The sequence below is a fragment of the Mangifera indica genome, chromosome 11, assembly GCF_011075055.1.
Source record: "Mangifera indica cultivar Alphonso chromosome 11, CATAS_Mindica_2.1, whole genome shotgun sequence".
In the NCBI taxonomy this organism is placed as follows: domain Eukaryota; kingdom Viridiplantae; phylum Streptophyta; class Magnoliopsida; order Sapindales; family Anacardiaceae; genus Mangifera; species Mangifera indica.
Genome location: NC_058147.1, coordinates 3,363,448 through 3,385,398, shown reverse-complemented (window position 1 = coordinate 3,385,398; position 21,951 = coordinate 3,363,448). Strand labels below are relative to the sequence as shown.

General features: G+C 35.1%; 5 protein-coding genes across 6 annotated transcripts; 2 read left to right on the top strand and 3 right to left on the bottom strand.

Moving 5' to 3' along the window:
* The first annotated feature begins 243 nt into the window (after positions 1-243).
* LOC123230124 (3-oxo-Delta(4,5)-steroid 5-beta-reductase-like) lies at positions 244-1,673 on the top strand. The gene is made up of 2 exons (XM_044656251.1): positions 244-394; positions 488-1,673. Exons 1-2 carry the CDS (start codon positions 356-358, stop codon positions 1,616-1,618), a joined length of 1,170 nt encoding a protein of 389 aa, XP_044512186.1. The 5' UTR covers positions 244-355; the 3' UTR covers positions 1,619-1,673.
* A 717-nt stretch (positions 1,674-2,390) lies between these two features.
* Positions 2,391-3,943, bottom strand: LOC123228556 (3-oxo-Delta(4,5)-steroid 5-beta-reductase-like). Its single transcript, XM_044653959.1, has 2 exons — positions 3,791-3,943; positions 2,391-3,703 (listed from the first exon to the last, which is right to left on the bottom strand). The coding sequence occupies exons 1-2, from the start codon at positions 3,827-3,829 to the stop codon at positions 2,561-2,563; spliced, it is 1,182 nt and encodes a 393-aa protein (XP_044509894.1). The 5' UTR covers positions 3,830-3,943; the 3' UTR covers positions 2,391-2,560.
* A 2,979-nt stretch (positions 3,944-6,922) lies between these two features.
* On the bottom strand, positions 6,923-9,966 carry LOC123228528. Its single transcript, XM_044653929.1, has 3 exons — positions 9,060-9,966; positions 8,112-8,456; positions 6,923-7,996 (listed from the first exon to the last, which is right to left on the bottom strand). The coding sequence occupies exons 1-3, from the start codon at positions 9,507-9,509 to the stop codon at positions 7,367-7,369; spliced, it is 1,425 nt and encodes a 474-aa protein (XP_044509864.1). The 5' UTR covers positions 9,510-9,966; the 3' UTR covers positions 6,923-7,366.
* Positions 9,967-13,578: 3,612 nt separating this feature from the next.
* LOC123229080 (peamaclein) lies at positions 13,579-14,510 on the top strand. The gene is made up of 2 exons (XM_044654658.1): positions 13,579-13,960; positions 14,112-14,510. Exons 1-2 carry the CDS (start codon positions 13,879-13,881, stop codon positions 14,294-14,296), a joined length of 267 nt encoding a protein of 88 aa, XP_044510593.1. The 5' UTR covers positions 13,579-13,878; the 3' UTR covers positions 14,297-14,510.
* A 1,127-nt stretch (positions 14,511-15,637) lies between these two features.
* LOC123229937 (aspartic proteinase 36-like) lies at positions 15,638-21,690 on the bottom strand. 2 transcript variants are annotated; one of them, XM_044655991.1, is made up of 12 exons: positions 21,373-21,686; positions 21,111-21,231; positions 20,212-20,639; positions 19,956-20,112; positions 19,692-19,774; positions 19,507-19,603; positions 19,245-19,314; positions 18,908-19,150; positions 17,854-17,978; positions 17,352-17,453; positions 17,127-17,224; positions 15,638-16,082 (listed from the first exon to the last, which is right to left on the bottom strand). In XM_044655991.1, the coding sequence occupies exons 1-12, from the start codon at positions 21,582-21,584 to the stop codon at positions 15,914-15,916; spliced, it is 1,905 nt and encodes a 634-aa protein (XP_044511926.1). In that variant the 5' UTR covers positions 21,585-21,686; the 3' UTR covers positions 15,638-15,913. The 2 variants fall into 2 exon arrangements, with proteins under 2 accessions (XP_044511926.1, XP_044511927.1); XM_044655992.1 differs by lacking the exon at positions 15,638-16,082 and adding an exon at positions 16,353-16,953 and having other exon boundaries at positions 21,373-21,690.
* Between the last annotated feature and the right edge of the window lie 261 nt (positions 21,691-21,951).

Below are 21,951 nucleotides of genomic sequence, written 5' to 3'. Positions count from 1 at the left end.
GGCTCGTTTTTTATATCAAAACGACATCGTTTTGTATATATATATATGGATCAAAACGACGTCGTTTTGTATAAAAAATTTTTAAAAAAATATACCGAGCCAACCCTAGCCAGCTCAGGCTCGGCTCGAGCTCGATCGAGCCGGGCTCGTACCGAGCCGAGCCGAGCTCGAGCTGGCTCGGCTCGAATCCAGCCCTAAAAAAGACAACAACACCCTGGACATTCCAGATAAATCATGACGTTTTTGTCCTTTTAAGTTGTATAAAAACCATTACATGCTTGAACCGTGTCAACCGTAATCGATCTTCCAAAAAGATTTACCATTCGGCCATCTGTTCTATCATCGGATCAACATCATGAGCTGGTGGTGGGCGGGTGCTATTGGCGCTGCTAAGGCAACGTTAATCGATTCTCACATTATTCATACAAACTTAATCCCTTCTTACATGTTTCTTCATCACTGACACTCTTTGTTTTCAATTTTGCAGAAGAAATTCGATGAAGACGAACCACCACGAACCTTCCAGAGCGTCGGCCTCATTGTAGGCGTCACCGGAATTGTCGGCAACAGTCTTGCTGAGATCTTGCCACTATCTGATACGCCTGGTGGTCCATGGAAGGTCTACGGAGTAGCCCGACGGCCCAGGCCCAACTGGAACGCTGATCACGCTGTCGAATATATTCAATGCAACATATCCGACCCGGAAGAGACCCGAGCCAAGCTTTCACAGCTCACCGATGTCACTCACATCTTCTATGTCTCGTGGACCAACCGATCTTCTGAAGCCGAGAACTGTGCCGTCAACGGCTCCATGTTCCGTAACGTTCTCGACGCTGTAATCCCAAACGCTCCTAATCTGCGCCACATCTGTCTCCAAACCGGTACAAAACACTACGTGGGCCCTTTCGAGGCAATTGGAAAGGTGGAGATTCATGATCCACCTTTCACGGAGGATCTGCCCAGGTTAGATGTACCGAATTTTTACTATACTCAGGAAGATATATTGTTTGAAGCAGTAGAAAAAAAGGAGGAATTGACTTGGTCTGTTCACCGGCCTGATGTAATATTTGGATTTTCCCCTTATAGCTTGATGAATATAATAGGCAGTCTATGTGTATACGCAGCCATATGTAAACACGAAGGGGTTCCATTAAAATTCCCTGGGACTAAAGCAGCATGGGAGTGTTACTCGGTTGCCTCGGATGCGGATCTAATTGCAGAGCAGCAAATTTGGGCTGCAGTGGATCCATATGCAAGAAACGAAGCGTTTAATTGTAACAACGGAGATTTGTTTAAGTGGAAGCATTTTTGGAAGGTGTTGGCGGAGCAGTTTGGAATAGAGGAATATGGTTTTGAAGAGGGCGAGAGAGTGAAGCTGGAGGAAATCATGAAAGGCAAAGAAGGTGTTTGGGAGGAGATAGTGAAGGAAAATCAATTGCAGGAGACAAAGTTGGATGAGGTCGGTAGCTGGTGGTTTGTGGATCTTGTGCTAAGTGGGGAGGCTAAGTGGGCTTCCATGAATAAGAGCAAAGAGCATGGTTTCTTGGGTTTCAGGAATTCTAAGAATTCCTTCATCACTTGGATTGATAAGGTCAAGGGCTACAAGATTGTTCCTTAACTGTGCTGTGATGTGTTAGAAGTGGTAACGAAATGGAGCTTTTTTTTTTTTTTTTTTTCCGCTTATGATAAATAAGGATGAACGATTTGTTGCCAATCTGAAGTGTGTTTTTTTTTTTTTTTTTTTTTTTTTTTTTTTTTTTGGGGTAATAGCTAGGTTTCTTATCAATTAATTGGGCTTTTGTCATGAGCATACATTGTTCTATAAAAACTGCTTTTACAACACAACATTAATGTGGACTACCTGAACATCATAATGCCAATATTATACCTAAAAGAAGGCAATTAGGTCCCATGCCTCTATCCCGGAAATGAAGAGGATTTTTTAATAAAAACAAGAATTACTAAAATCTTTGAGGTAGATAATGTCACACCCTTAGGGCCATTGGCCTGTTGAGGAAACACCCTTATGATAGGAGACAAGGTGAAGATAGAGATAAATATATTTGTGAATCATTTTTTTTAATTTATCTCTTTTTTTATATATTTTGTAAACTTTTATATATTGAAATATTTTTAAAAATTTTGAATAATTAAAAATATATTTTGATATCTAATAAATATTCAATTATTTTTTTACCAAGCATGAGAAGAAAAAGTGTAAAAAAAATTTCTTGTAAGATGAGAGAGGAAAATAAAAGAAGAATTTTTTTTTGTCTTTCCTATATTGATGATAGAGTGAAAATAGAGATTAAAGTATTGAACCTTTACTCGTTAAGATGCTATCACTAAATTTATACTTTGGCAATATATTTTACCTAGGACACTTGGGATACTTTACATACAAATAATATTTTATTTTGCAATAAGATACTTAGGATATTTTACATACAAATAATATTTATTTTGCAATAAGATACTTATTGAATAGGTATAGGTGTGAGTATATTTCACAACGACAGTACCCAAAATCAGATAGAACTAGATTTCAAACAACTTCCACTCAAGGCACGATCTTGTAAGCTCTCATTTTATCAATCCAAGTAATGAAGGAATACTTAGAATTCCTGAAGCCAAAGAACCCATGCTCCTTGCTCTTATTCATACTATCCAAAAAGCCCGCCCCGCTCAAAATCAGATCAGTGAACCATCCAGCACCAACTTCCTCCAATTTAGTGGGCTGTAGCTGATTCTCTTTCAAAATCTCCTCCCATACACCTTCTTTGCCTTTCATAAACTCTGCTAAGCTCACTCTATCCCCCTCTTCAAATCCATATTCCTCAATATCAAATTGCTCCGCCAATACCTTCCAAAGATGCTTCCATTTAAAAACATCTCCATTGTTACAATTAAACGCTTCGTTTCCTGCATTCGGATCCACCGCCGCCCAAATTTGTTGTTCCGCAATCAGTTCTGCGTCTGAAGCTACTGAGTAACCCTCCCAAGCATCTTTTATCCCAGGAAATATTAAAGGAATATTTTGGTGTTTACATATGGCTGCGTATACACAAAGTGTGCCTATAATATTCATCAAGCTATATGGGGAGAATCCAAATATTACTTGTGGTCGATGGACCGACCAAGTCAAGCCTTCTTTCTTTTTAACTTCTTCGAACAGAATATCTTCTTGAGTGTAGTAAAAATTTGGAGTGTTTAGCCGGGGCAAATCCTCCGTGAAAGGCGTATCATGAGGCTGGAAAAGTGGCTTGCCAAATGACTCGAAGGGACCCACGTAGTGCTTTACCCCTGTTTGGAGACAAATGTGGCGGAGATTGGGCGCGTTGGGAATAACAGCCTGTAGCACATGACGGAACATAGCGCCGTTGATTTCGCAATTTTCGGCTTCAGTTGATCGGTTGGCCCAGCTGACGTAGAAGATGTGGGTGACATCACTGAGTTGTGAGAGCTTCGATTGGGTATCGTCCCAGTCGGATACATCGCACTGGATGTATTCTACAGAGCTGTCCCGCTCAGCGTTCCAGTTGGGCTTCGGCCGTCGGGCTACACCGTAGACCTTCCATGGACCACCCGGTGTATCAGATCGTGGCAAAATTTCAGCAAGACTGTCGCCTACGATCCCGGTTACGCCCACAATCAGGCCCACGTTCTGATAACCTTGCGGTTGCTCGTTGTCGTCAAATTTCTTCTGTACAATTGAAAAAAATAAAAAGTGTTAATCATCAGCAAAATTAAATTTATGTAGATGCAAATAAACAGAGAGAATTAATCTTGCCTTAGCAGCGGCAATAGCACCAGCCCACCACCAGCTCATTTTGCCTTAGAGATTACAAAGAGTTCACTGGACTGTTACAAGATTAACGAGAGATTTGGTTCAATTAGGTACCGTAAATTTTACTTATAAAGGAAATTCTGGGTAAGAAAAAGAATATGGTAAAAACCTATGACGGCAGCCATGACATCTCAGACTAAAGACGTGCCGCATTATAAAAAGGTCAAAACAAGCGGCGGGTTACAATTCTTGTTGACAGGTCCATTCAAATAATAGTAAATTTACCTGAAAAAGCAAGATTGAGTGATAAAACATGGGTTTAATTTTTTTTTTGATATTAAATTCTTAATTTATCAAATTTAATGTTCATTGAAACACTAAACTAGGGATCCTGTTTATTAATTTTTGGTTTCCCAATATGTAGTTAATCAAAGTGAATGGTAATTTTTAATTTTCATGATCGGGACTTGCGGCAGCTGTCTTCACTGTGTCTGTGTTAGCTCATTGCTTCCATCACACACCTTTGTTTTCTTAAGAAATGGGCAGCAACCTTGGACTCGTGTATCATGCCGTCACTCATCCAGTTTTTCTTCGTAACGTTATCTATTTCTTTAAGGGACGTTTGATTTGAGTAATATTTGATTATTAAAATAGAAAGATTATCTTAAAGATAGATTACCTAGAATATTACTGAGTATAAATAATTACTATATTTGATAAAATTTGATAGGTATAAATAATTATTGTGTTTAGTTAAAGATAATAAAAAATTACTAGTAAATTATTTTGCTTAAATGCTTTTAAATATAATTATTTTTAAATATTTTTTATATTATTTATCATATTAATTAAAAATAAATTTATTTTTATCTCAAAAAATTAATAAATAATAATTTTTCTATAATAAACTTAAGATTACCTTAGTAATCTTTAAATATCTAAGGTGAAGGTAGTAATCAGATTACCATCTATATTACCTGTCACGTCAACATTGATAATAAAAGATTACTGTAATATTTTATTACTGATAAATCAAACAAAGAAATAAAAGATAGATTATCAAAATAAACTTAAAAGCCGTCAACCAAACGCATCATAAGGGGATGAGATTTGAACCTTCTTTGTCCCTCCTATCTGTATTATGTTGATGGAATCTTTGGACACATGGCTGGTCCTGGTCCACCTGCCCACACTCATGTCATATCTAATTAAATTTTTAGCTTTCAATGATATTGACATTAAGCTTAAACTTTGGGAGACAATTATTGCTATTAGATTTATATATTGAGATCAAATCTGATATATAATTACACATATATATCACAGAAAATAACACTATTCTACATTTCTGTAATTAAATGAGAACCAGTATGATCATTTTCCAACAAATCCATACCCAATAAATAAACACAAAAATAATATTGGGGGATAATTATCAAAATAATGTTATATCAAAAATAAATAAAAAGATAATATCACATTAAAAAATATGGATTAAAAAATAATATTATATCAAAAGATAAGAATTCATATTCAAAATATGATTACATAATACACAATATAAGCACATAATATTGTGGAAACAAAATTGAAAGATGCGATTATAAATATTTATAGTTTTCCAAATATATATACACGTTACCATCCGACAAATCAAGATGAGAAGCAAATAGAGTATAATCTTATCTAAAAACAACAAAGAGAAGATATGAGTCAATTATCATTACCATTCCTACAATCTTTCTAACTTTAAATTAGTCAAATCGAGCTCGAACAGAGATTAGTTTTGCACTAAGCTTGGCTTAGGTTCAGTTTGGGCTTGTTAAACTTGCTTAATCATATGTTCATAATCAGGTTCGTATTCGTTACCTTGGGCTCGTTTTTGGTCTTGTATGAGTTAAACGCGTTTTGAATCCAATTTTATCTTTAGGTAAGGCTTAAAATGACATCGTTTGCAAAAAGTTCAAGTGAGCCAAGCATGACTTTAGTTCAGGTTCAGATTTAAGTTTGTTTATGGTTTTACTTTTTAGTTTATACTTGGATTCGTATTTGTTATCTCAGACTCGTTCGAACTAAACTTATTTCAAGTTTGAATAAACTTATTTTGAATCCAGTTCTACTTTAAATAACAGTTTTTATATTATCGTGAAATTATTTTTCATAATTTTAATAATTACAATTAAAAATGCAATTACTCCTCTATTATTTTGGAATCACACGAGAATAACTTTCATTGAGTTGTATAATATCATATTTAGAATGACATTTTTAACCTTTAATAAGCCTTTCACATCTTCTAGTCTTGTACCATTGTTATCTATGAACATGGATTCTTGATTTATCAGCCGACTCACAGTAAAAATCTTCTTGTTTCTTTTACTTAATTTCTTCCAAAAAATTTCACATCCATTCAATAAACTTCTAGTTGGTATTAACCTAATCACCAATAGATATTTATGAATTATTTTTTTTGTTAATATTATCTACTTTTCTTTGCAAAAATATTATATTGGATTGCCGAGCTCCCTATATATGGAAAAAAAAAAAACATAATTCTGCCGCATGCAAAATAATGTTTCTGAAATTCCGAATTCAACAATCTCATAGCTGCCTGAGGTGATGATTAGCGAGATCAGTTTCACCAAGTTTTCAACAAGAATCAAAGGGCAAAAGTTAACATGTTATTTCTCTCATTGTATATACCTACAATCTAATATTGCATAAGTATGATTGAAGCGTCATCTTACTCTTATTGGGTTAAATTTAGACGAGCACAATATTGGTAGTCAAGGCACAATCTGGGAAAGAGTTTGGGCCGTGCTATATACCTTAACATGTTCGTAGGCAATTTTGACCCACCAATTGGAGGTATAAGCACCTCCCAACCCCGTAAGCACAGTAGACTGTGTCAGAGTTGAAACCGGTCCGACACAGCCCACTACCTCTCTTGACTCATACTTTAATTAAATTCCAAGCCACTCTTTGGCTATTTTTATGCAAACAAAAATGCTAGCTGACCCAGTAGTGTTTTTACTTAATTTTCTGTTTTGAACTCTACGAGGTCACGTTCGAAGTTTGTGTTTGACATCTGGCTTTGGGAAATTATAATGCAAGAAAATTACTTGACAAACGAACTACCCAACCAGAAAACAATCAGAAGTAGATAGCATTTACCTATAAGTGAAAAGGACTGTTAAATACTTCAGAATCTTCGTTGTAAAGATATTACAGAGAAGACATACATTACTAGGTTACAAGAATCCAACCAAGAAATTAATAACGTGTTACCATTACAAGACTCCTAGGCAAAGAAGCTAGACCTAAAAGGAAAACTTCCCTCAGCTAACTGGGTTTGTCTTTTCTTGAAGCTTGATCTATCAGATATTATACAAACCCAAGCGCTGGCTTCATTATGGAGAATCTCCATAATTAATTTTGATATATTTACAGATTCAGTGAGACATTGATCTAATGCCAAAACCTCCAAACAACTTCGAACCTACCTTACAGTTGACCTTCTACTTACGTATGGTAAAACTAGAAATCTAGCCTATTTCTGCCATAGTTTGCCACAAACACTTACTCCCTAACATTTGCCCTCCAGGTGATACTGTTCAAGCTGTTGTCATGAGGCTTCTCTAATGCGGCAATTTTAGCTCTATATGCTGCTGCCGCTACCACATTTTTGACCCTTTGACCTTGAGTAAGTTCACAAGTTTCACTGACAGAACTGAATCTTAATTCAGCAGGGGGAATGAAACAGTCCATTGATAGGCCTGGAACATTGAAGGCCACTTCTTCAATTGCCCATGCTTCTTCCATCCTAGTCCTTGTATGGCTCATTGCTGTATCCCCAAACCTAAAAAGGGTCACTACAGAACGACCTGAGTGAGCAATCATTATTCCCTCAACAGGCCTATAATCGTCCAGGTATGAGTTGATTGTTGTCTCCCAGTAGACGGCATCACCTCCATTGTTCTGGATGCGAGTCAAATGCGAGTCTTCCAAGTGGATAAGCAGCCCTGTTTTCTCGCTGAAGTAACCAAACAAAACATGCCTGATGATCTCAGCCGGTCCTTCGCTCCGGGCTTTCAATGTTACAGGATCTGCACATAACTTTAGAATGAAGCAATCCTCTCCATTGATCTTCTTCTCCCCAATGCATCTTGCATCAGTAAACATACTTGCTGTGGTTCTTGGGTCAAGACCCTATTAAAAGAATTAAAATGTTAAAATCATCTGGTAAATGATTACACATAGAGGAGCAATCAGTTACACTCTGACAAAAGAAAAGGGAAAACGAAAAGTGTATGAGCAGCTCAACCTGAAGGGCACGACGCAAAGGTCTGACAGGCCCTTTGGCAGCATGTGCTCCAAGCCAAGGAGTATGCCTCCACACAAGCTTCCCATTGCAACCAGCGTGAACCTTGTTGCCACCCAGTGCTAGCTCCACATACCACATATCTGGATTCATCTGCCACAGCACAAACCCACCCGACTCTGCACCTTTGGAGGAATTCCGATTCCTCGTAACCTTGTTACCCTTCTCAAACTCAGACGCTATCATTGTTACCCTTCCCATAGCATAAGCATTGTGGATAGAATGAAGCTTCTGACCACCTGATGCTGCTGTGTACTGCTGCAATATGTACTGAGCAGATGATGTTTCCTGCAACCATAACCCACAAAATCATAATTAGTAATTGTTTAGTTAAACTGAAGAGCAAGTTTAACCGCTATCAACAGACCACTCTAATTAATTTTTCTCCATTTCTCTGGAGGAAAAATTATAAATGATAAAAACGAAAAAGACACAAAAGCAAGAGCCATCTCGAACTAGAGCCAGTAATTACAGGGCAGACAAATGATAAAAATGAAATGTTTAGTTCCAATGACCATATCCTGTTTTCCTTTTTCTTTTTCCCTAAACCAGAACATTTTATCAAAGCTATACAAGTAAAACAAAGAAGCTATGAAGGCAAGCAGGTTAATATGATGCCACTCTCAAACATGAGCTATAAAACAGGCTCCTCCCACAAACATACATTTTCTGACCATGGCATAAATTACCAGAAGCACAAAGCCGATAAAACAGGATTAAAAAAAAATTACTCCATTTATTTTCATTTGTTCTTTTTAATAAATTAAGGAAACTTATTTTTATGAAAAGGATTTGTATGATGATGTAAGCATCTAAATGCATAAGAACAAAATTGCTTCTGATTTCGCAAACTTGAGGTTCGCAGAAAAAACAGCTCAATGAGGTACATACAATTGGAGTGTCTTTGATGCTAAGATGAGGCAATGGCTCAGCACTGCTGGCGTGCACCGGTGCAAGCGGCGCACCTAAGACTCCGAGAAGCAACCTCAGATCCGACCGTTTACACGCAGAACCCGAGACTGAGGGAGCTCTAACCAGTTGTCCCTTCATCCATTGGGCCCACCTCCCTTCCATCCTCGAATCTCCACCTTCCGCTCCATCCGGATCAGGTCCTTCCTTCAACGGCGATAAGGCCTCCACCGGTCTCAGACTGCCCGATCTCACAGTCACCGAATCTGGTTGCACCACGTGGTGGTGATTGTTCCTACCTCTTCTTCGCCTGAGTAAGCTCGACATAGGAGACGCACTCCTCGCCGGACTTTTTGCTCTTGTCCTCGCCGGCGACAATCCTCTCACCACCTCCTCTTTTAGAGCTGAAAAGAACCCTTGTTTTCTCTCCATTTCACAAGTATAGCCCTCAGTAAAAAACAGCCAAAAGAAGCAGATAGTAGACACGGAGTTATGCAGTTTAGGGTAATGGAAATGGGGTTCTCATAAATGGCAATAATTATAAATAATTAAAAGAAACAAATAGAGAACTACAGAGAAGAGGAGAAGATTATTGGTTTTTATTTCTTTTTTTGTAGCTGCCACCAGAGGTAAGAGTAGAGACTGAAAGGCGATCTCCTTCAAAGTTAAACAATCAAAGAAAATTCTGATAGTAAAATGGGACCATGAAAGTATTTAAGATAAAGCTTACATTTAAGCAATGGGGCTTGCTTTGGATATACAGATTTGAGTCAGCAAAAAGCCAAATACCGAGTCCAAAATATTTGTTGAGACAGACAATTCGACAAATGGGTAGCCTAACTTTCTCCAAATCACAGCGCCAATCACGGCAGTAACCATATTTGGGAATTGAAAATCATTTACCGCCATGTCAATTCATAAATCTATTTAGTGTTTTGATGATTTATTCTATGTTATGTTTTTTCAAATTAGCGTGAGTCTCGGTGTGTTTCAGTTGGAAGCTAAACCCAACCAAACAAAGACCTATAGAGTTGAGTAGATGGATAGACTAGAGCATCAACCCAACAACCGAAGTCAAGTCAAAATGAAACGGCTATACGTGCCTTCAAATAGGAGCGGCCAACATGAAAGCTCCAAATTCCAATTCATTAAAAAAACTTGCCAAAAGACTTGTTTCCGTCCAAGTTACAGTAAAATTTCAAAGTTTTATTTTTTTAATTTTTAAAAATTTAAATATTTTTTAATTAAAATTAAAGATAAAATTATATTTTAATAATAATATTTAAAAAATAAAAATTTATATAATTTTATCATTTAATTTGAAAAACTAATAATTTTACTTAAAATTAAGTTTAAAAAAATGATATTTTCTCCTATTTAGAGTTTCAAATTTCACCATCGAAATTCTGGTGAACAATAGTCGATCTTTTTCCCTTCTGGTAACATATCTCTCTCCAACACTTTTTCTTCAATCTACGACATTTGAATTTGACAAAATTCAGATGAAAAGTCAACTTTTTGTCTGAACTTTTGCTTGGACAATAAAGGTCTAAACAAAGAGTTTCAACTCTTTATCTAAATTTTGTCGAATCCAAACATCTTTGGTCGAAGGGAGAGCGTCGAAGAGAGAGAAGTCATCAAGAGGGAGAGAGATCGATCGTCGTTCCCTAAAAATTTGTCAGAAAAACTTGAAACTCTAGGTAAAGAGAAAATACCACTTTTTAAAACTTAATTTTAAGAAAAAATTGTTAGTTTTCTAAATTAAGGGAGTAAAATAAAATAAAATTTTATTTTTTTAAATATTATTATTAAATGATAATTTTACTATTAACTCTAAATAAAAATTTTAATAGATTTTAATTTATAAATAAGTGTTTAAATTTTTAAAAGTTATAAATATAATACTTTGAAATTTTACTGTACCGTAGTCGGAGTAACTCTTTTGGCCAAAAAACTTACTACACATCTCAGTCTCCTGCAACAGTAATCCACCGGTTTCTGAAATCCTCCTGCGTAGAAATGCAATCCCATGTGCCGGTCCAGATATAGTCATTCATATCTGAGTTGTAGATATTATCCCACCCATTTGAAGTTTCATCATCACCATCTGATCCTAGGGGCCCTTTCTTCATGCCCAACATATAATTAATAATAATTAACCTCATATTAAACGCCATGTTCATTAATTTTGGTGAAATGTTGAATTACTTCTGCCCTAATAAAAACATATTTAATTAGATGGGTTATGATATTGCTGGTGCTAATGAAGACTCACCAACCAAACTACTAGTATTTAAATGATATTATGTGAACAGGAAAGTTGAAAAAGAGTGGGTTTTTATAATCTTGATCTTTCCTTGAGATTGTCTTAACTGTTTTAATTAATATTCTATAATGGCCAAAGCACTTATTCCCACCTAAAATATTCTCTTATTCTAAATTTTCATCTCTTAATTTTAAAAATCTCAAATACTCACCTATAAGTGATTAAAATTAACAGTTTTAGGGGTAAAATCATCATTTTATTTGTAATATTAAAATAAATTAAAATTTAACCTCATTTTCTTTCCTTAAACTTTAAAAATTAAAAGTTTTTCTTTAACTCAAGTTTTAAAAAATGACAGTTTCTCTCTTAGGTTTAGTTTCTAGATTTTTGACGTCAAATTTGACGCTATCATTGGCAACGAATATCTCCCGATGTTTTTTCTCTCTCCGACGATCAAATTTATCTTATTTTAGAAGTTTGAATGACATCAATTAACGTTGAAAATAACTTAACTTGAATAGAAAGACAAAAACTATAGATCTCATCTTTGTTGGAGAAGACAAGAGATCTTGAATTTGTTGACGAGATGATGTTTCATCTTTTCCAATAAAACATCGTCTCTTATTGGGTTTAGGACTATTGATCGAAGGAGAATATAGTGAGGGAGCAATTATCAAAGGAAGAAAAATGAGATATCGCTAGAGAAGACATTAGATTTTGAAAATCAAACCTTAAAGGTAAAAATATTATTTTTTAAAACTTGATTTATAGGAAAAATTGTTAGTTTTTAAGGTTTAAGGAAGTAAAAAGAAATAAATTTTAAAAAATTAAAATTTCGTTAACTCTCACTATTTATGAATAAATAAATAAATTTTTTAAAATTAAAAAATAAAAACTTAAAACAAGAGAATTCTTTGGTGGGAATAGTCCTTTAGCCTTGTGACATATGGGACTAAAGATCTCTGGTTAGGCTTGTCTCAGCATGGCGACGATTGTAGAGAGAGCTGAGCTCAGGCCCAGTAAAATAAGAAAAGTCCTAAGGTGTTATGATTGAGCAATTCTATGTTTCTCTATTTTAATTACATAAACAACAACATATTTATTATTTTATTTTTAATGTAAAATCCAGATAATTATATAATAATATATATTAAATATATATTTATTTATATACTTAAATAAATATATATAATTTTATTAATTATAATTTAAAGTAGGATTATGTATATAAATCTTATACATAAATAATATATAAAAATTTATAAGTAAATAATAATATATTATTAAGTAATTGAATCGTTTTAAATTAAAGATAAAATGATATTAAATAATATGATGATATATTTTTTAATCAAAGAACTTTATCCGATTTCATTGAATAGATAAACTTTGAAGTGTAATAACTAAACTCAAAACTATTATATTTGGTAATTTAGAGTTTCGTTTTATTATAGTATCTCATTATGATAACAAGTTATTATTTATGTGTAAAATTACTTATATGGTTTTATTATATAATTTATTAATAAAATTATATATATTTTTAATACATAATTTAAATATATATAAAATATATTATTATATAATTAAATAATATTAAATAAAAAATAGACAGCACCCAAAATATAATGACATCACCCGTGTCCCTGTTCAAATGCAAATAGTTTTGACCGTGCTGTGTTGATTGTCAACTACCAAAGCAATATCTTAGTGGAACCCACTGCGTTTGTGCTGGTATCAATGTGGACCAAGGGGGACCTACCTACATTATACTCCACTATAGCTCCTCCTGGACTGGGAACCCAAGCTTGAAATGACTAAATCATACCACTACTTTCATTAATTTAACATTACACCCCTATTTCAAACTACGGCTCTCTGGGCTTTGTAATCTAAAATTGCAGTTCTCATGTGAGGGCATCCGAATTTCAGTTAGCGTAACTTATTTTCGCACTTTTCTTTTTTGCGTTCAAAATTGTGGAATTTGCTTGATGGTTTATACAAAGTGAAGACATGACAACTCCTTGCTTAGAAGGCAAAAAGCAGGCTCTAAACTTTCTCGTACACAACTGAGTATTTTAATACTTGGACTCCACTTTCATCGCTTTGCATCTCTGCCAACTACATGATAAGACCAAGACAAAACAAAGAAAAAGTAAAAAAGTGACCACCACTAAGGTTCGGGTCGGTGAGAAACAATTTAAGCTTTCATCTTAGAGCCTGTTAATGCTTAATAACCCGCCACAAGTTATCCCATTAGCATTCTGACACAGTGTCAGGAAGTTCCTTGAAAGCCTGATCCATCTATTTCATCCAGATTATTCTTCTACCAACACCTGATGACAGTCTGTAATCTTTTGTTGGGTATTTTTTTTAATTTCTTTGCCAACACTTTCCTAGTATTTCACCTACTTCCTTCCTTTTTCTCACTATATATGACCTCATCACGAACACTCATTTGAGTTGCCAAAGTTCTGAGTTCCCTTAATAGCTTTTACGTTTCTCTCTCAAGTTTGTATATTTTCTGCTGATAAAATGAAGTCTGTGTTTGTTGCCTTCCTTCTCGTTTCTCTTTTTCTTACTTCTTCTGTATTTGAGGTTTCAATGGCTGGTTCAGGTGAGAAACTAGTGGCTTTACATTAATCTTTAAATCAGTGCTCATCATTTTCTTCATTTAAGTATATTAAGCTTATAATGAAATCTAGTTATTTGTGATTTCATTTATGATGTGGATCTTTTGCTTATGTTAATATTGAAATCATGAACAGACTTCTGTGACTCAAAGTGCTCGGTAAGGTGCTCAAAAGCAGGATTGATGGATAGGTGCTTGAAGTACTGTGGAATATGCTGTGAAAAATGCAACTGTGTTCCATCTGGTACTTATGGGAACAAGGACGAGTGCCCTTGCTACCGTGACCTGAAGAACTCCAAGGGCAAATCAAAATGCCCTTAAATTTACTCAACGAAATCGAGTCTACTTAGTTGTGGGCTTGTATGTTTTGAGTGTTGGACCCCTTAAAGACTGTGAGTAATGTCACCTCAATGTATAAAGAATCCTAGCTGTAATACAAGAGAATAACTGCGGGTCCGTTTGTTAATGTTATGGTTATGTTTATTGTTGTATATTCCTTGTATTATATATACGAATGCATATGACTATTATAAAATTCTGATACTGAAGAACTAAAACCTCAGGTTGAGTCCTGGGCAGTGGGAGGAGAAACTGGAGGCTGAAGGCCTCTTTAGATAGTATTAGGTTGGCTGATTTTATGTGGCATATCACGTGGAATGTCTAATGGAACATACTTCATTAGGGACCTGACCTGACCCTTTTATTTATGGGAGCCCGCTGATTATTGCCACGTGACACTAAAAGGAGACAGAACGTTGTCTAGGGGACCATGTAGTTCCACTGGAGTTCCTTGCATAAATTATTGGAACACGGAGACGGGTTTTAAATCCCTGTGAAATAGTGTGAAATATTCTGGTATCCTGTTTATTTTTTATCTCAAAACTATTAAATCTTATTAAGTTTTGATTCTGATTTTAATCATATAATCAGATTAGGAATTGTGATGTGTTTATGGTTGGCCCTAAATTAATTGTGATAATAAAATTTTTTATTGATTAATAATACTCAGTCAAATCAAGTTTGAATAAGAAAAAAATTTAAACTCAATTCGAATTTAAAGTGACAAGTTAAAAATGAAAAATTACTAAATCTTCAAGCTCAAATTAAATTCCAGCTTCAATTGATGTTTTACTCATTTACGTTATCACGAGTTTGAATTTAAGTGTAATAATAACTGAATCAAGCTCAACTGAATCAAAGTCAACCCAACTTCAAATCACTCGAGTTTAATTTTCTAACTAAGTTTGAATTTGATGTCAACTAGCTTGATGAGGCCACAAGTTGATTTGCCTAAAATACAATGAACCTCTAAATATTTTAAATCCTCTATCCTTAAAAAGATGAATCTTACTTCTTAAATTTGAATATATATAATATTTTATAAATAAAAAAAATTAAAAAATAATTTTCAAACAAAACTAGGATGAAGCTAAAAGTAAGTCATTTTTATCTCAAACTAATTCAAGTTCTCTTTAAAGATAACCTAACCAAACTCGAATTAAACACTACTCAATTCGATTATAGCTCTACTTTACGAAAGCATGACACAGACACAACCGAGGAACAGATACTGGGAGCCCACCAGAAGGAAACCAAAACCGCTAACACCTTCAACTTGTGTTCACACATGGTTTTGGATTCAATTGTTAATGTTCACCCCACTTGACAGATTTCATGATTCTTTTTTTTTTATTTTTCAGCAAAATATACGATCTGCTTTTGACTATTACATATCATGTTGCTATACCACAACTATGAGGATCTGTTACCTTTTCTCTATTTTTCCTTTTCTTTTCAATTGTACAGTCGGGGAGAGATAGCAAATTGCCAAATTTCATCTCTCTGAATTATCATCGTTGGCATCACAAATAATCAATATGGGAGCCCGGTAGCATTACAATCTACTCCGTGGATTAAAACTATCAAACTCAGTGAAATCTAAGAGTCAAGTGGCTGAAGCTCTTGCTCTGGAACACTGCTACCAACAGGCTGATACTTTTGAAAAGCTTGTTGCCTTACTGACCATAGCCCGATGGCTGATAAAATAAGAACCACGGTAACAATTGTTCCAATAACCACAGCGAAACCGTGTTGCTGCCACCATGTCCTGAAACGGCTCCGGTGGAACCCAAATGTCAAAAAGAAAATAAAAAAACCATCTTTCAGAAAATTAAACTGGTTTATGGGGTGAGAAGAAACTAAGATTATTGCAGAAAGTATGCCAGAAAACATGCAAAAGAGATGGAAAAATAATCTGACATTTGGTTGCTCATTAATTCCTCTCTCATTTACCATCTGCCTCCAATGGACCAATAGGCAATTCACTTTGAAGACACTACTCCACATTTATTATTCAATATGTTATTTTCTCAAAAACTATCCCAAATGAGGTATCGTCATATATGGCATTAATATATAAATAAAATGATGCTGCTTGAATGATGTGACAATGCTCATAATTAGCAAAAAATATATAAACAAACAGAACTTAATCAAGCCTAACGTTACACGTAATAGTGTAACCAGAAACCTCTGTGATTGCATCAGTTTCTCCAAATTCAGCAGTGAACTTAGAATTATTACCACAAACCCATTTAGTAAAAAGATCACCACTGTGGTGCCACTCCAATAGCACCAACACAACCAAAAGTTTTACTTCCTCTCTTTCTTCAGGGTGGAACACAATCCTACACCCTTGCCTGACCAACCCAGCACCAAATCATCAATCCCAATCCACCAAAACACCTATAATTGCCTAACATTTCTCTAACTCACTCCCACCATGACAACTAGCATTGCGAATGAAGAAACAAGAAAACTAGGTATCTCTCCCCAGCTAAAGGAAAGTGATCCATTGGCTGAAATAAGTCTGGATTTCAGTTCAGCCTATGCATCAAAACTATTATTTTGCAAGTTGCATTTTAAGTCAGCCTGAATAAAGTCCATATATGTGAAGGCTCTGAGCAACACTTCCAACACTGCAGGTTGTCCATCAATGCAAATATCATTGAAATTAGCAGGCAGATCAATTTATTTATTAACAAGCACAAGCACTTCAAAAAAGACAGTAGATTCCCATAATAAGGATTTCCAGAATAAAAGACGTAACCAGAAGAGTAAAATGCTCTATTTCAAGGAAAAGAAAACATACGGCTTGACTTGAGGCTCAGTGCTCCATTTTACTAGCTCATAACTTCCAAATTTCTCAGGAAACTGCATATGATGCTCCCTTAAATGCAGAATTATGCTCTGCAACGAGAAAAATAACAGAGCATTCAGTCAATCCAAAATATAACTGTCAAATTCAATAGATGAGAAAGCTACCAAAGGATTTGTAGCATATTACAAATACTTGGTGTCAGAATCATAGTATTACCAATGCCGTGGTATTAGAAATGTAATCCAAAGATTCAGCTGGATAGATGCCCCATCTAACAAGGTAATCATCTTCTCTCGATGAGATGTTCAGCAAATGAACCTAGAAACCAAACTTTAGGATTTAGGTGCAAGTGGTAGAAAATTTTAATTGATTCAAGAGCTGCCAATGCAAAATAATTATTGGAAATAACAATGGCTGTGAGATTTACACTCAACAAGTGGTAGAAAATCCTCCATACATACATTTGCAGTTAATCATTGCTTTAATCAATATTAGAACATTGCCGAGTTATCATATACCAAGGTAAGAAGTGTACACAGAGTAGTTAGATTTGTGAGGGATACTATGAACTATAATCATTCATTGTTCATCTGAAAGGTAAAATAAATTCAGTATCTTTACATATACAAACTAAGTTTCAAATCCAACTCTAATTAGTACACTACACCTTTAGTGTTTCAATAAATCTTATCTAAACCATAGAAAAGTAACAAGTTACCTGTGAATCATCAACTTCCAACTCATGGGCAATGAGCACTGCAAGTTCTGTGAAGTTGGGCCTTGTGGATGAGTTTTTCATGCTAATTGATATTTCAAATGTTATGAACCCAATTCGATAAGCACCTACGTATGACATCAGGAAGCAATATTATAAGAAAGGATCTATGCACCAAGGATGTAATCTGTAAAAATCAACATGATTACCACAGAATTATAGATGTGATGTTGTCCATAAAATAATCTTTACCATTATTGTCAAATCCATGAAAAATGATACTAAGCACTGACCACATACAAACAATATTAAGTCAGAGATCAAAACTGTACTGATGCACACCATGGGTAGTTAAAAGGTCTAATTTTCATTAGAGTTACTTGCAAGGGTATTTCTTTAACATGTATACTTTATTATGGATAATAACAATAAAACTCTCTATTGAAAGAGAATATTTATGTGTCAAATGCATACATACACAAAGCAAAGATTAACTAAACATTCCAGCCAGACAAGCAGACTACAGATGATAATTCTAAGAATGAAGAAATATGCGAGAGGATTCCTGCTTGAGTAATTAGTCTATCTATCTTACAACAGTCTCCAGCAGGTCCAGAAAACTGGTCAAAAAATCAGTGTAGTATTTTATTACTTTTAAATCCTTCTCAAAACATTCTTCTGAATCTGTAGAAATCTTTTAATCTTATTAATCAGCATAATGTCACAAGTGTCATAAAGTACATGCATTTGCAGGAATAATGATACTTTTCAACCCCAACCCCCCCCAAAAAAAAAAAAAAATCTAGGCAAACATATTTATTTCATATGATAAAGATTTAAAAAATTAATTTATGATGCACATTTGAATTTGTACCCAAAGCGTAACTTAAAATGTTATGATGTATGGCATACTGCAAAAAAACAAGCCCAGAGAACACAAAGCAATCAATAACAATTAAGTAACACCCCCAGCAATACAGCTTAAAATCAATTTATGGTGTATATTAGATTTGAAGATCATATTAAAAAGCCTCTATATGGTTCAAAGCTGTTTTACCCAGAGGTAATCCATCTGGGGCCAGTGAAGGAGGAATTTCCACACTTTTATTACTGATGTGAGCAGGAGTGGGAGCAGAAGCAGAAGCATTAGCAGGAGTATGAGCATGAGTAGGAGTAGGACCAGGAGGAGGAACATTAGAAAAATGCAGTCTCCTCCATAGTTCTGAACAATTGGTTTTCCAAAACCCAATCTTATTATCTGCCCGATCATATGTAACGAGGGTATTACGGACAACAATTCCTGTCTCAAATAAACTAAGTAAGAAGATATCAACGAAGCAGTACTACATGAATTTCGTAGTTGGGAAAGACAAAGCCATAATTGTAATATATACCTCCTAAAAGAGTAGTTGCATCAGCATTTTTGAAAATTCCCAGGCAATAAGCACCACTAACCTTTGTATGCTGTAAAGCATGCCATAAAGAGAGTTAGTGAGGGTAGAGAATGAGCCAGAGTGAAATACAGCTGAAATTGTATTTTAAAAAAATAACAAAATTAAAAGATCATGAGAAAACATCCTCAAACCACTTTAAATTTGATGTGTTGACAAGTAAAAGTTGCTTTTGTCCTCAAGAGGACCAAGAATTATTTTTTACCCGGAACAAGTAGTTCTCTGGGGACAAGGAAAACTTCTGTCCATTGCTGAATACCATATCCACCTTTGGAAAGACTTTTGATAACTGAGAGACATCCCTAAATCACATCATAGTAAACAAAGTTACAAATAATTATTCAACCATGATATGCAGAAACTCAATATTTATGCTTAAATAGACAACACCTTCCAGCGCCAGAAAAACAAATATCTTCAAAATTTGGATCAGGGCCAACGACTGGTTTCAGAGAATGGATTTCCTTCATGATCTGCATTTATACACACAGATAACCATGAACTTGTATTAAAAACAAGAGTAAAAATGCATATAGATGGCATGGCTTGTAGAAAGAAAGTTTGAAATAGATATTGAGCACTAGAATAAATTTACCAAAAAGTAAAGAATTAGAAATTATTTAGTTCAAGAAAATCAAGGCTGAGTGATCATACAGCTTCCTTGAATGCAGAAAAAGCTTGTTGTGGAAGGTAGGCATATGTAGTTCCGCTATCCAAGACAGTTCCATGCCTTCCATCAAATATCTTTCGGCTTAATTTCAATGGCTTTCCAGCTACATGTATTTCCTCAAGTGCAATGTTGTAATATGGACTGTTGCCACCCAAAAACTAAAGTGAATGTGTGAGATCCACTAGATGCATTTCCTATGAAAAATGCATCGGCAATTAATATGTTGTGAAAACATCTTACCTGCGGAAAGGGTCTGAATGAGCAAATACCATATCACGAGGAGGAGAGATCCCACCAAGAATCATTGCACCCCCACCCACATCCATCCCACCATAGCATAATGAAAATGAGTCACTAATAGAACCCTTTTCAACAAGTTGATCCACAACACTAAGCCGACCACGACCCAAACCCATTATGCCATCAGCACGTTGGCTATAAAGATCACCTGTTTCCACAATTTCACAACCAAAAACAGCAGACTGAGGTGCAAGTTCACTGTCATTTCCGAAAGAAATAATATCTTCCGCAAGCACACCACTGCTGGAACTCATCTCGGCATAACGTCTTTCGTATATGCAATTCTTTCCATCGTTGTCACAATTACAATCAGGATTGCATTTTAATGATTTATAGGTGCTAGACAATTTGGGTTGGAACCTTGGGTCCTGGATTACACCAAATATTGGCTATCAATTAACATGAACAACCTCCATATATCTTTGACTGAAAAAAGTCACAAATTCAGGCAACATACCACTTTCACCTTACCGGATTACATATGTCCATGAAAAAGAGACATAACAAAAAATTATATGAAGCTCATCAGTTTAGAAGAATGTAAATGTTCCAAGAGTATTACAAGGACGGTAGCTAGTTCACTATGATGTAGAAACAAAACTATATTCATCAATTTATTTTTGTTTCCTTCAGCCAGGCAATTTTCAGAAACAAAGTTAAGTTAATGCAAAATTTCACTCAATGTATCAGATACCAATCCATTTTATAAATACGCTATAGCAAGACGCAGTGTTCAATATTTAATTTAATTGTAGGAATAATTGTCAAAAACTAATACAAAATGAAAAACGACATTGATAAAGTAGAATCTGAATGGAAGAAATTTTATAGCATGGAACCTGATGCTTGCCACACCGTTGACAGTTGGAGCAAGGAACATAAGTAACAGTGCTCCCAGTATCCACAATAAGGGCGAACTTCTGCGGCGGCGTCCCAATATTTAGGTGTGTCGTATAATAACTGCAATGAAATTTAACCAAAAAAAAAAAAAAAGAAGAAGAAGAAGAAGAAAGGAAAAAGAAAAAAAACTCAAACGTACTGCTCATCGCAAGCATACATATTTACATAACAAGTACAAATCAAATTGAAATGAAAACAAACCCATTAGTCAAGAGATCATCGTATAGTCGCATGCGAGCGTTTGGTAGGTGCGATTGCTGCAGGTGACGGCGAAGATCATCAAGTTGCCGGTGAACAATAGAGTTATGTAATGAGAGATGGAGAGGAACAATCAACGGGCGTTGGTCAGTGGTAGAATTAACGAACATGAGATTAATTCCGATAACAAATAAAGAAAAGAGGAGATAATCCATGGCGGTCAACGACTCAAGAGATCCACCTCTGCTTCTTTCAAGAGAGAAAGCCAATGCAAATGGCCAGGTCAATTTACCCTTGCGATTAAATTTGAGAGGATTTTAGAGGCAGCCTTGGTAGCCAATGAGAGAAAGCCACATGATAGTTGAAGGTGCTTTGGTCAACCCTTAATGAAAGTAATTAGTTGTAACGGATAACCGACTGTTTAGAGACCCAACAAAGCAAAAACACTAGAACTTACCAAACAAACATTTTACAATGGCCCCAAGTAGATTGTTTGAGTAGTAATGCGGAGGAATTTCAAGTATAAAAATATTTTTCAATGATATTTTAATATTAAATTCTTAATAATATAAATATTTGAGA

Coding starts and splice junctions, on each gene's coding strand:
- LOC123230124 (XM_044656251.1), top strand. CDS start 356: ATGAGCTGGTGGTGGGCGGGTGCTATTGGCGCTGCTAAG. Junction 395..487: donor GTGCTATTGGCGCTGCTAAG/GCAACGTTAATC, acceptor TCAATTTTGCAG/AAGAAATTCGATGAAGACGA.
- LOC123228556 (XM_044653959.1), bottom strand. CDS start 3,829: ATGAGCTGGTGGTGGGCTGGTGCTATTGCCGCTGCTAAG. Junction 3,704..3,790: donor GTGCTATTGCCGCTGCTAAG/GCAAGATTAATT, acceptor TCAATTGTACAG/AAGAAATTTGACGACAACGA.
- LOC123228528 (XM_044653929.1), bottom strand. CDS start 9,509: ATGGAGAGAAAACAAGGGTTCTTTTCAGCTCTAAAAGAGGAGGTGGTG. Junction 8,457..9,059: donor GCATCAAAGACACTCCAATT/GTATGTACCTCA, acceptor TTATGGTTGCAG/GAAACATCATCTGCTCAGTA. Junction 7,997..8,111: donor CTTTGCGTCGTGCCCTTCAG/GTTGAGCTGCTC, acceptor TTCTTTTAATAG/GGTCTTGACCCAAGAACCAC.
- LOC123229080 (XM_044654658.1), top strand. CDS start 13,879: ATGAAGTCTGTGTTTGTTGCCTTCCTTCTCGTTTCTCTTTTTCTTACT. Junction 13,961..14,111: donor GGTTTCAATGGCTGGTTCAG/GTGAGAAACTAG, acceptor AATCATGAACAG/ACTTCTGTGACTCAAAGTGC.
- LOC123229937 (XM_044655991.1), bottom strand. CDS start 21,584: ATGGATTATCTCCTCTTTTCTTTATTTGTTATCGGAATTAATCTCATG. Junction 21,232..21,372: donor GATGATCTCTTGACTAATGG/GTTTGTTTTCAT, acceptor ATTTCATTGCAG/TTATTATACGACACACCTAA. Junction 17,979..18,907: donor CCCAGATGGATTACCTCTGG/GTAAAACAGCTT, acceptor TGTCATACGTAG/GTGCTTATCGAATTGGGTTC.